Consider the following 14,418-nt stretch of genomic DNA (forward strand, 5'->3'; position numbering starts at 1 on the left):
TGGAAAATTTAAACTGGGAGTATTCAATGTCTCAAGGAAGACACGTGAATTATTAGCTGATCCTTCCCAACCAACCACCACATGAGTGAACAACATGTCAAACGAACATGTTGCCATTACATTTTGTGTGAGTCCCTTATGTCCTCGATATCGTATTTGTTCCGCTATTGGTACAAATGCACTAACATGCGTCCCATCTATCGGTCCAATACAATTCTACATATTTTTAAGGTATATTAATATATAAACATTAGTGAAACAAATATTTTTCAAATATATATATATTACCTTAAAATATGGCAAAAAACGAGGATTATTACGGATGTGCGAAAAGACTTCATTGAGGTCGGGATGTACAATTAAGGACATTGATAAGTTCACCATAGTCAAAAGAACTTTGTTGAAATATTTACTAACTGAATGAACTGAGTGGTCAAAACTATTTGCAACTAATCTTTGTCCTTGATTATGTCCTACTATCAATAAAAACATCGCTAGTTGTTCTTGAATAGTAATGTAGCGTTCCATCTTCAATAGACCTCGAACTTCCAAGAGACTACACAGATTCAGAAATACGTGTCGTTCCATTCTAAATAATGAATGACACGTCGCACGATTATCATCCAGTGTTTCCCGCACAAAATCAACCCCCTTTAACTGACTATTATTATGTGACTCCCTATGTAAGAAATTCTCGCAATAAAATGAAAAACCTAAGACGCCTCCTGTAGTGGCCATACTTAAAACACTTGAGTCGACAGTATTGGTGGAATCATCATTTGAATCGATAGTATCAGCCGTATCAGCTGAATCGATAGTATTCATCGTATCAACATCTGAATCCATGACCTGCTTATGAATCCATATTAGTGATATATATCTATCTAACAACAAATAAAATATCCATCTAATAGAAAATATTAATCACAATATCCATATAACAGTAAATAAAATATTCATCTAACAGAAAATATAATATGTACAATATCCATCCAACAGCCAAAAAATAACCAATGTATATTGCACTCTATAAGTGCATCATAAAACCCACAAAAATATTTTAGTAACATATAAAACAAGTCTAAATGCCTTTTCCAGCCATAAAATCAGACATCTCGCCCTCCAACCACTCAAGACGAACATCTGCTGATCGTAATGCACAAAAAACCTCTCTAAATTGTTTGTTCTTTATAAACATCTTCAACGCATAACGATAGAGATCACTATTGGTGGGTACATTTGGTAGCTGGTCTAAGAGCTCGATCGACTCTTGAATACTGTCTTTCTTAATTAAAGTGGGATTGGTAGATGCGGATATCTGACTGTGGACTGCATTTGCAAGCATCTCCAATGACTGGCTAATTTGCATAGCAGTGGTTGTCTTCTGCCTACGACTTTGATGTGGTAGAGTATCTCCACTTTTGCGTCGAAGGTGGGCTGTGGGTGAGGGTACAATAGGAGTAGCATCCTCCTCAAACTCATCAGCATCATCAGGAGTAAAGTCTAGAGGTGTCTGAGACTCTGGATGCTGGGTCGGCATGACATCATCTTGATCATCCTCATCAAGATTCTCATCCTGAGGTACTGATGCAGATGGCATTGTACCAGATGCAGGTGACCACATCCGGCTACCAGTGGCATATGTGCCTCCAAAGATGAAATCCAATTGTTTCGCAAACTTCAGAGGTTGCTTTCGAAATATTGCATCTTTTGGATGATGCTATAAAAAAAAACCCCTATTTTACATAGAGCCAAAAATCTTAAAATAAATAAAATGAAAAATTAACAAGAAATGTACCTCTAACCACCCATCCCACCACTCATCACTTGCATCTAATATGCCATTATCAACATCATAAGAGACGCCAGTATTCGTGCAAATCTTATTCCAACGTCCCCAAATGCCTTTTTGTCTATCCCACTTGTTCTTCATTTGCCCTCCATCATAATAAACATTATTTCTCTTATTAAACTCCTTAACTAAGAAATCATAACCAGTCTTGTCAAGCACTTTATGCGGTCTCCTCCCCTTCTTAACTAATTCATAGCAGATCTCGACCCAAACTTCATGTTGTTTGGGTGTCCAATCTGCTTTTGCATTCTTTGAATTGTTATCTTCCATCTGTCAATGGTAATAACAAGAGACGATAGTAGAATAGAATATTAAATGGTCTATTTCAATTAATCATGTAAATTATTTGATTACTTACACTATCTCAACCTACAATTTGTGTACAGTGTATAATCGAAGAGAGAAACCAGGAGGCAATGTTAGGTTATCATATAGATAGCCGGAAGAACGCACAGTTCTCAGTCCCACGGTGAGGGAGCCCTGTGTTCTCAATCTTTGACTGTACAAAATACAGTAATTGTTGTATGTGTGTGTGTGTGTGTGTGTGTATGTGTGTGTGTATTCTCAGTCTCTTCAAAAGGTAATTATTGCAACTCTTCAATATGGTACACAACATTTGAAACAAAAAATGTCACTTTCAAATATTATTATACATCTTACAATACCCCACTAGATTCTAATATTAAAAACATAATCATACTGACATTATTATGCATATGAAAAAGGTATCTTTCGATTTAAACCTTTAGTTAGTGTAAGTATTTCAAAGTGGACTAATGAATACAATGGTGGCCTAAGCTTAATTCAAGTTTTCTTAATGTCAAAATCGGAAACATCACAGACATTATAATATTTAGTTCCAATTAGTATCTCAGACAACTCCATCATTTTGTGGGTATAGTGAAGTTATTCCCCCCACCACAAAATATATATATATAATAAATAAAAATAAATTGTTGTACTAGCTATTTCATCAACAATACATTGTTGATGGTTAGCAGTGTTGCACCAAACCAATTGGTTCTCCCATCTTTGCTTCAAGTAAGTTGTGAAAGATGTTGGTGATCCTCTCATGAGTTCTCAAAGGGGTTATATATATATATAACATAATTACAATCATCATGGATTACTGTAAAATTTAGAGAGGCTATTAGAATAGTAAATATATTGCATTGTAATAAGATGTGTTGAGATCGTCTAAGATTTTGACATAATTACAAGTCTCTTAGTGGATTTGCCCTTGTCAGCATCATACCCCTCACAATCATCACCGTTACCATCATCATCTCATCCATAGTCACCAAGTTGGAATACGAGTTTAAAATGGTAAGAGAAAACTTTGAAAAAAGAGAAACAAATGAGAATAAAAGAGAAATATAAAAATAAAATAAACAATATATAGAATTATGAAAAAAAAATATAATACGTTAGACATTCATTACAAGTTTTCAATATATTTTGAGTAAAAATAATACTATTGATTATCTATGCATAATAACATTTTTCCACACATAATTATATATTTTATGATAAAAAAAAATTAACCATCAACTATCTTTTGAATAGAATAAGACACTTGAAAAATTTTTAAAATCATTACATCAAAATTAATCATCAAATCCACATTAAACAAGGTTAATAAACCAAATTACAAACAACCATAAATTATAAAAACCAACCAAATGCTTGTAAACAACTAAATTTTTTTAAATGTGTTTTAAAATGTAAAAATGCATTTAAAACAAAATCAAAACAAGTTTTAAACTTGATTGGGCTGATTTTTTGTGATGATGATCTCCTCACCATAGAGATCATCCTCACAAAAAATCAGCTCATTCCAAGACTTTTACCCATATAGGAGAAAACTTTGGCTGCTGAACCCGACCCATATATTATATTAGTAACATAGCTATAAAATTATAGGCCGAATTAAAAAATAAAAAAAAGTACCACATGACTAAGAGTCTATATGAAGATATTGAATAGCTTAAGCAAACATGTATTTAGAGGTTTCTAGTGATCAACTGACGGGATGATTTTGAATGAATGATAGGGAATGCAGCAACAGTTAGAGAAAGTTTCATCCTTCAGCAAGCAGTTGCTAATGCAGCAGACTTGCAGCCTATTCTCAATGAGTTTTCTCATTGAGAAGAATTAGCTTCACTCTAATACCACAGCAGCATGTGGCATGTGAATCATAACGAGCAATTTGGAATATAAAAAATATGGTATGGAAAAATTTAAAGTAAAATTTGCGGTTTTAAAAGAAAAAGACTAAACTAAACGTTGATAGTATTCCATCTCCTTTCTCATTTTAGTCATTAAATTCATTAAGAAAGGATAGAGTAACCATTTTTTTTATCTACCAATTAAGGCACGAGTATTTTTTTCCTCATATAAATATAAATTAGAGAAGGGGAAGGGGGTGGGTATGGATTAGTGTGGTGAAACCCCTCTCTCTAAAGCCTAACCCAAATCCAAATCAACACTAAAACATAAATAATATATGGTTCTGTAATCTGTAGGATTAACAAAGTGATTCTGTGAAATAACACAGTCGATATGTCATTTTCACAATCATTGAAAGTTCGGTAAATAATATGTTTGTAAAGAATGAAAAAATGCACCTAACATGCCCATAATACACAAGCTTGCTAACTATGATCTGGACCCACTGTTGCATAAACTTTCTTTCATGTGACATGAGTAGCAATTAGAATGAGATCGCAGCATGTAATCACATCATCGACTTCAATATGAACGAACTTGGCCACAGAATCTCACAACTTTGTATTAAGAATGGGGCATGGATTAAAAACTCATCCTAGTTTGGATCAATTTGTCCCAGAAAATTCAGTTTCAAAGGGGATTAGTTGGCCAATTTAAATTTGGGCATTGGTGGAGTGAGTCCAGATTAACAAAGCAAAACTCAAATCAAACTAGTTCAATGGTTCTCAATTCACTCCTCCTTTTTTCCCCCAATTTTTAAACAGATTACAATCATAAATTCCGAATAATGAACCCAATTACAAATCTTTGCCCTAAATTACTAACTATAAACTAAACCATCCAATCAATAAACCCTAATTAGATGTTCTGGACTAGAAATCAGTAAAATCAACTGGTGTCACTAATCTGATCCAGAAGAAACTAAAAAATAAAGAAAATGTCATAAATTACATAACAAAAATGCCTGAAACTCCTTCAAAATTATCACAAAAATAAATATTATATTGAATATAAAAGAGACAATAATATTCCAAAAAAATCAAAGAGAATTTTGAAATAACCCTAACAGAAATCTACCAAGAAATTAGCAATTATAAATAACCCTAACAAAAACATTTATGTTGTAAATCCAACATTCAATATGAAATTTAGTCAAAAATTAGTCATGATAATTGAAATCGATGAGAGAGGGAGGGAGAGAGAGAGAGAGAATGCTCACAGTCGTCAATGGCGTCAATGAAAAAAAGGGAAAACGGAGAGATTGCGTTGGATCGGACTTCAAATCGTTGTCGTCAATGGCTTTGATAGCAAACGAAGTCTTCAATGGCTTCGATCGACGTCGCTGTCTTGATCGGAGTTAGATTCAACAAGAAATGGCGTCGATGGATTTCGAAAGCTTGCTGTTTACATTCGTCTTCAATGGATTTTGATTTAACGATCAGCACGTCACCGTCGTCGATGGGTTTCGATCGGAATGATGGTCGTCGTCGACGTCGAGGTGGGTTATTGATACGGTTGAAATCGATGAGAGAGAGAGAGAGAGTGATAAAGACGAAGAAGACGGTATAAGGTTATATCGCGGACTGTGCGTGGAAATAGGATAAATGACGAAGGGTAATTTCGTCATTTCACTTCAGCGTTTTAAAACGCAGTTACGTGAAGCGGCTCTCATGCGCTTTTCATTTCACCTTGTTTTTTAACGAATTTGCGTTTTCAAATTCAAAACGCAAAGTTTTGAAGCGCTATCAAACACGCGAATTATTGCAAATCTCAGCGTTTTGACGCAAACGCCCGTGAATCTGCGTTTACAAGCGCAATCAATCGACGCCTTACCTTTTGGTTAGATTAAAGAAAATCAACTCGGAAACACTTATGATCGATTCGAGTCGTGGCTTAGTAGGACCACTCCTAAGTTCTAGGCTTACTATATTATTGAGGGTAAGTTAGGACAAAGCTTAGATCACTTTTGCCGAAAACACCGATATACTATCTCAATTTTACTTGGTCAAGCAGTACGTGGTGTTCCAGTTTGATATACCCGAAGGTATTGTACTGAAGTTGTAGTGTTCACGGGCATCCCCTGTGTCCCAAAAGACCAGGTCAGCTTAGATCCGGCTACTGGGTTTATAAGGACATGACATGATGCAAATATACGTATGCATGCTCGTGAGTGTGTGCAAAGGGACAAAGTGCACTCGGGACGTTTTTCGTAAATATCCAACCATACAAATTAAATATATCCAATCATCAATCCAATCAACAGAGCTAAATAATTAAATATATCTAATCACATGCCAATGAAAGAAAGGACAAAATCTAACCTAATCTAAGAGTCCTTTTGAGTCAACTGGATTGACTCGATGAAAAAGTCAACCTAAGGATAGTCTTGGATCGGGTCAAGTTTGACCCTAAAGATCCCCAGTGGAGTCACCATTGAAATTGCCTCGACCCCTGCGACCCACTAAATAGCGGATAGGGGTCTGATTACGTATCTCGAGGATTTTTAAAGAATAATGAGTCGCCACCTACGTTAGGTCTAGGAATCATAGTAACTCCAAAATGGATCGGGTTGGTCCACGAGTAATAGGTAAGGGGTCAGATTACGGGTTTCGGAAGGTGTTAGGCACCGAACCCGCCTGATCAAGATGATCAGTCTCTACTACGATTCAAAAATATCTTATGGTCAACATTCAAAGATTAAAGGTCAAATTAGGGTCCAATTATCATCGAATTTACTAAACGAATCTTACGACTAAAATAACTACATGGATTCTCGAATTTCGCAAGATGGAACCCCACGATTTAGTAAGGTTTATGTGGCATCAAAAATTAATGGATCAATTCAGTCACATTTTGAGGAGTATGAAATCAATTTTCAATGTCATGTACACAAAATTAGTGAATTGGCTCATTGACAACATTTTATCAAAGAAATTCGATTTTGAATCGTTACGTGTATAAATTAGTGAGTTAACCCACACAATTCTAATCAAAGAAATTCGATTTTTTTTAATTACCACGTATATTACAATCAGTGAGTCGACTGGTTGATTTTTATTGAGAAAATCGATTTAAAATTTTTTATATACACAAAATTAGTGAATTGACTCACGTGCCTATTTCATAGAAAAAACTTCGATTTTAAATTTCTAATGTACCCAAAATCAGTGAGTCGACTCACAATTTTGATCAAGGAAATTTTGATTTTCTAAAATTACCACGTGCGCCAAAATCATTAATTTGTTATCGCATATCTATTTTATAGAAAACAAATCGATTCAAATTTCTAATGTACCAAAAATCAATGAGTAGACTCAATAATTTTAATCAAGAAAATTTTGATTTTTCAAAATCATCACGTGTGCCAAAATCATTGATTTAACTCACATATCCATTTTATAAAAATAAAAAATCGATTCAAATTTCTAATGTACCAAAAATTAGTGAGTCGACTCACAATTTTGATTTTCTAAATTGGTTCCTATGGTTGAATTTTAGTTTGATTTTCGATTTGAATTTTATTTTCCTAGAAATCAAGGTCTCTATGTTAGAGTTTGATATTGAAGGGCATTTTGGTCATTTTCATGATTTTTTGATAATTTTTCTTGAATTTTTCTACTTTCATCAATTTGGGTCCTGTTAAACTCGCAATCACATTCTGAGTGTAATGGAGGTACTTTCAAGATTTTTCGGAGGTTCAATATTTATGAGGGGTATTTTCGTCATTTTGGTGATTTTTACAGATTTTCCTTGACTTTTTCTGTTTTCATCGATTTGGGTCCCGTTAAACTCAAAATCACATTCTGAGTGCAATGGTGGTTCTTCCGAGATTTTACAGGGGTCCAAAATTTATGAGGGGCATTTTCATCATTTTGATGATTTTTATAGATTTTTATGAATTTCTCTGTTTTCATCGATTTAGGTCCCGTTAAACTCGAAATCACATTCTGAGTGCAATGGAAGTACTTATGAGATTTTTCGGGAGTCTAAAATTTATGAGGGGCATTTTCGTCATTTTGATGATTTTTTACAGATTTTTACGAATTTCAACGTGAGGTTTCTTTCAGTTCTTGTGTGGTTATTTCTAAGTCTCGAGATTGTAATTTCTTAGCGTAGCGTGGTCTCTAAGTTATCGTACTGTGTAGCGAACCTATGCGTACGTGCTTGTTAAGTCAGGAGTAAAATGTAGCATCCTAAGGTGTGTAACTTTCTATGTTGAATTGTGACGAGTAGGGGAATGAAAAAATTAGAAACGAAAGAAATCAAACAGTACTCACGAGCCTTCGAGTTCTTTTATGCTCATCATTAGGAATCCACAACAACCAGGTGACGAATTGTCGAATTAGACAGATGCAAATTCCAATTGATCAACCAACCAAAAATAAAATCAACCAATGCAAATTAAAATTCAATCAACCAATAAAAAAATAAAAAAATTACAATCGACTAATCAACATTCAAATTAAAATTCGATCAACCAATCAAAAAATAAAAAATACAATCAACTAATTAACATTTAAATTAAAATTCGATCGACCAATTAAATTGAAATTAAAATCCAATTAGTCAATCAACATTAAAATTAAAACCTAACCGATCAATCAAATTGAATTTAAAACTCAATCGATCAATCAATATTCAAATCAAAGTTCAATTAACCAATCAAACAAAAATTTTAATTTAATCAACCAATCAATATCAAAATTTAAAATACAATTAATCCATCAAATTAAATTTTAACTTAATCAATCAATCAAAATAAAAAATTAAGAAATAATCACTCACTAATATGCCACGGGTTGCAAAGCATGGGATTAGGGTCCCTTTCTTTTTAAACTCAAATAGAGACGAAGAGTTTCCCTTTAGTTCGGTCAAAGAAGAAACAAACAATAAAAAAAATTAAAGAAAGATTCAATAAAAAAGGAAAACAAAAAGGAAAGTAAACAAAAAAGGAAAAACAATGATTCTTCTTTGTTCTCAAGTTCAAAAGAGACTTCTTTCTTTATAAAAAAGTAAGAAAAAAAAGGAAAGAAAGTGTCAATAAAAGGGGATAGTCTCATTTTTTTTTCTTTTTTTTTTTTTGGGGGGGGGGGTGTGTTTTTTTTTTTTTTTACTTAGGATTGGCATACAGTAGCAAGAAGAGAGAGTCTAAAAAGATGGTTCTAAAAAGCAAAACAAAAAAGGACTAAAGAGAAGGGTCTATAGCCACCTTCTCCTTCAAAAGCTTCATTACAACAGCCATTGTACAATCATCTTCTTCATCCTCTTCATCATCCACCTTAATGATCACTGTCGTCATTTTCATCACCCAACTGAACACAATTTTCCTCTTCACATTTGTTTGGCAGTCTAACCAATCCATCTCCAACCTTCTTCTCCTTTTGTGCACGTAAAGACGTATCAAACACTCCCTCTCTTTGATATTTTCTTCCTCCTTCTTCAGTCTAGCCCAACCATCTCTTCTCCACCTGATATTTTTACAATCCATCCCTTTCCATCTTCTTTTTCAGCTCTTGATTTAGCCACCCCCCACACTGTAACACCCTTTCCAATCCCTCTTGATCTTCCTTTTCAGCTCTTGATTCAGCTACCCCCACACTGCAGCACCCTCTACAATCATTTTCCATCTTCCTTTTTAGCTCTCGGTTCAACCACCCCCACACTACAGCACCCTCTACAATCCTTCTCTATCTTCCCTTTCATCTCACCTATAACCCCTTGTCACCCTTTCAAACAACGATCCATTTTTTTCCTCATACTCTCACCCCCTTCCATGACACATTCACTCTCGGCCTCATAAGAGCTCGAAAAAGATCGAGCTCTCTCTATACCCCTTCTTTCAGGCCCTTCCTTGCTTAGGCAGCAGCTACAAGGTCCTCTCCCACACATCTCTCTGCCCTCTCTCAGACTTTATTCTTGTTTAGATGACAGCCACAAGGACACTGCATTTTAGTTCGATTGAGCTACCCTATTATCCTTGATATTCTCAAGCTATACAAAGTGATCGGAAAATCTCCACGTTTGTGTGATGTTCTAAGATATACCTAAAGGAATTCCACAACAGCCATTTATCTTGAGGGTAAGTTCTTGTTATTATTTATCATTATTGCTAAAAAAAAATTACTTTTTGTACAAGTTACTTGAGCTTCAGTCTTATGATTTCATGTGAAATACTTAATTCGGTATATGATCGATATGTGTACTCCATCATCACTTGAATTGGGACACACGGTTTAATATATCTACGTTGTATGCGTAGGTTTTAATAGTGGCTGATTTCCTCTTTGATCACATTGCGATTAGATTTTTCTTTTTTGTTCTTCATCTTGTTAAGATCATTAACTCATGGGTATCGGGAGCAAATTAATTGATTTATTTTGATGAGCTTTGTGAATCAATTCTTTTTTTAGTGTAGCCATAGCATTAGTTGATTTTTTTTTATAGGAAAAATATTCACTAATTCAACTCACTGATTTTTATGTACATAGAAAATTCAAAATCGGATTTTTTTGATAAAATTGATATATGAGTTAACTCATTTATTTTGTAGACATAGGAAGACGAAAATTTATTTTTAATTTTCAAAATATCATCAATGAGTCGACTCAATGATTGGTATGCACGTGGTATTAAAATTGACTTTATTGTTTCCAAAATGTGATCAAATCAATTCACTGATTTTTGTGCCACATAAACTTTATCAATCGTGGGATTCCACTATACGAAATTCAAAGAATTCATGTGGTAAAAATAAATTTTGAAAAAAATCATAGTTTGTCAATTTTAGAGATTCGTGTAAATCCAGGTTGCTCATTGGTTTGGTGACTTTCTTAAAATCATAATTTTTTACTCTAGAAAATTAATATTTGTAAATTGTTAATTTGAGAAATTCAATATTCATAATTTTCTATTTTGGAAAATCATTTTTAGAAACTCGTTAGATTTGAAACTTTCTATTTTGAGAAGTTTATTTTTTCAAGTTTCTCATTCAGGAGCTCTCATTTATTCATAAACTTCTAACTTAGAAAATTTCAAATTTTTAGTGCAGAACCTTCATGAATTACCAAATTAGAAATTTTATATTCACGATTTTCTAACTTAGAAAATTTTCATAAATTCTTGTTTTAATTAATTGGAAAAGTATTTGCATATGTGGATTTTAATTGAAATATTACCACGTGAGGTTTGGGGCATGAGCTAGAATTAAGATTTTTTCAAATATTTCCATTTTGTGCGAAATTCGAGAAATCATGTAATATTTGAGAGAATATTTATCGTAAGATTCGTTTAGCACATCTGATATGAATTGATGATGATGGGACCCTAGCTTGACTTTAGTTTTGGTATATTGACCATAGGATAGTTTTGGATTGTTGTAGAAACCTATCATCTTGGTTGGGTGGGTTCGGTGTCTAACCCCTTATGAAATTCATAATCTGACCCTTACTCATTTCTCTTACTTGTGGACCAACCCGATCTATTTTGAAGTTATCTCTGGTTCCTAGACCTAAATTAGGTGGCGATTCATTTTTCCCTAAAAATCCCTAATTTACTAATCGGGCCCCTATTCACTATTTAGTGAAAAAGGATCGAGCGATTTTAGAATGTAGAGTCAAAATCCCTTTGGGGTCGTTGTTAAGCATTAGAAGATGAGTAATTTGCAATGGTGGTTCTTTTGGTGTGAGTTGTTCAAGGAATGTAGAGTGGTATTTATTGAAGACTTCTTGGGCAGGTGGGAACGAGTTTGTAGAATTAATTCTATATAAATTTGGGTGGTCTATTTTCTTTTCTTCTTGTCTTTCTGCTGGTTATCTCAACCAACTACTTTTATTCTTGTATATATAGCTTCTATCTATAATAGGTAACCAATATACTCTATTTTTGGAAATATGGTTAGATTAGGAAGTCTTTTTTGGTATATTGGTACAGGGTTTTTCAAAGCAAAACATTTAACTTTAACTCTTAGTAGTTGCTTGCACGTACATGGTAGTAATCCAATGTGGTTCTATTGGTATAATTAATAGATGTGATTTTCTTTCTTTTCATTGTAAATGTAGACACCTAAATTTGACCGAGCCCTCAATGTAAAATGCCCTAAAGTCCATAAAAATCGGAATGAACTTCGAAGCCCAAACCTTCAAAAACTCTTATTTTTCTTTTAATAAATGGCCCAAGGCCCTTTCCACATGGCTTACAAACCAAAAACTCATTACTCTTTCTCTACACTCATCAACCAACCTAATCCAACCATAGCCCAATTCCACTCAACCCATTACTATGCTTATTCAACCCATTACCTAAGTCTATTCAACCCAACCTAAATCCATTCCTATTCAACCCAACATTATACCTATTCAACCTACCACTCAACTATCCTACCCAAGCCCAACATCACAACCAATCACCTAAGATCATTAAGGTGAGACACATGTCACCACTTCAATTCACCTCCCTCTAAAAATATCATCTACCCACACATTAACCCATACATTTCTCTAACCTACCTTCATCATTCCTTACAAACTCATTTTTATAAATCAAACCCACACCCTTTTTCTCTAATCAATTCATCTAACACTCCATACCCTTTTTGACATATGTTATCACTTCCTTTACCCTCCCAAAATCCAATCAATCACCCTCTTACACTCTCATTCTCTTAAATCAAATACCACTCATCTTTACCTCACCAAACACTCAACCAATCAAACACCACTCACTCATTCCACTTCGCCTAACGCTCAACCCAAATGGATTAAAAGGATCCAACTCATTTGGGTTACAAATGATCCATTTAAACCCCCTTCCGCAAATACCCTTCCATCTTCCTTAATTTATGTATACCCTTCTCATAATCCTCACACCATTCTACTATTTTTCATCATTTCATCCAACTCTATCCCTAAAAATAACCTCCAAACTCCTATAAAAATCCCTTATTCTCAACACAACCAACCAATGAAAAAATACCTACTAATGAAAAACTAAGAAAAATACTTACTCAATCTCAATCCTCTACTCTCAACTCACTACTAAATTCTCAACTCTCTACTCACTCTCAAAGCCAAGATCAAGTCAATGAAGCATCTTTTTAGTGATAAAAAAAGAATAAGGTGGGTATTTGGACAAAAAAAAAAGTAATAATCCCTCTACTCTCCCCTTCAACTTCCCATCTTCTACTTATCCCTTGTCTATACACTTATACATACACCACGAAAGATTTGAACTATTAAAGGGCCTATTTTTCAATAAGGGTGCCCTCAATGGTTTAAACCAACATCAAAGTTCCTTACCTTCGAGGGTATATATTAAATCTTTTTGACTATTTTTATATTATTTTCAAAAAGTGACCGAATCCGAAATTACCACCAACCATAGAGGGAGTAGGGTGCCCAACAGCTTCCCTACTCCCCTAATATAGACCCCCTTACCTAGATCCAAGGTTGGACCTGTGGACACGAGATTCTTCAATTTTTGAATATCTCAACCACCTTAGGAGGTTTTGGAGTTTGCACCATTCATAATTGTAAAAGGTTGTGAATGATCACTCAATGTTGCATTTTTCAAAAAATATGTTATTTTTGACATTTAATAACTTTCGTATGGATAAGACTTATGGTTAAACTTTTGATTCTAGGTAAGGGGGTCCATATTATGTAGTAGGGAAGGTGTTAAGAACCCTACTCCTTGTACAGTTGGTGGTGACCTCGGATTTGGCCATTTTTTGTAAATAAAATAAAATGAAAATAATCGAAAAGATCTGATATATGCTCTCAAGTATGAGGGACTTTCAATGTCGATTTAAACCATTGCGGCACTCTTATTGAAAAAGGGGTCCTTTGATAATCCAAGTCGTTGGTGGTGTGTACATAGGTGTAGAGAAGGGAAAAAAGTAAAAGAGGGGAAGTTGGAAGGGTGAAAGGGGGAGAATCCTTGTCCAAACTCACCTTGTTCTTTTTGACCTTCTTTGACTTTCCTAAATAAGTCTTCTTTGACTTTCCTTGACTTGTTTGAGAGAGAGTTGAGAGTTGAGATTTGAAGGTAGTGAGATAAGTGGAAAATAGAGAATTGAAAGTGAAGAGAATTGTAATTTTTATAGGATACTTTTCTCAAATTTTCATTAGGTGATATGAGTTGAGAATAAAGGGGGTTTATAGGATTTGGAAAGTATTTTTAGGGGTAAAATGGGGTGAAATAATGGGAAATGGTAGAATGGTTAGGAGTTTAAGAGAGGGGTGTGTGTAAATTGATGGAGATGGAAAGGTATTTAGGGAAGGGGGCCTAAATAGGTTATTTGTAACCTAAATAGGTTGGATCTTTCAACCCATTTGGGTTGA

At 34.2% G+C, this 14,418-nt stretch overlaps 1 protein-coding gene across 1 annotated transcript; it reads right to left on the bottom strand.

Moving 5' to 3' along the window:
• Nucleotides 1-451: 451 nt before the first annotated feature.
• On the bottom strand, nt 452-1,948 carry LOC147382488 (L10-interacting MYB domain-containing protein-like). Its single transcript, XM_086426982.1, has 2 exons — nt 1,799-1,948; nt 452-1,720 (listed from the first exon to the last, which is right to left on the bottom strand). Exons 1-2 carry the CDS (start codon nt 1,931-1,933, stop codon nt 1,082-1,084), a joined length of 774 nt encoding a protein of 257 aa, XP_086283108.1. The 5' UTR covers nt 1,934-1,948; the 3' UTR covers nt 452-1,081.
• Nucleotides 1,949-14,418: the final 12,470 nt, after the last annotated feature.

The sequence above is a fragment of the Akebia trifoliata genome, chromosome 16 (assembly GCF_017979445.1).
Source record: "Akebia trifoliata isolate Shusen 1 chromosome 16, ASM1797944v1, whole genome shotgun sequence".
NCBI lineage: Eukaryota > Viridiplantae > Streptophyta > Magnoliopsida > Ranunculales > Lardizabalaceae > Akebia > Akebia trifoliata.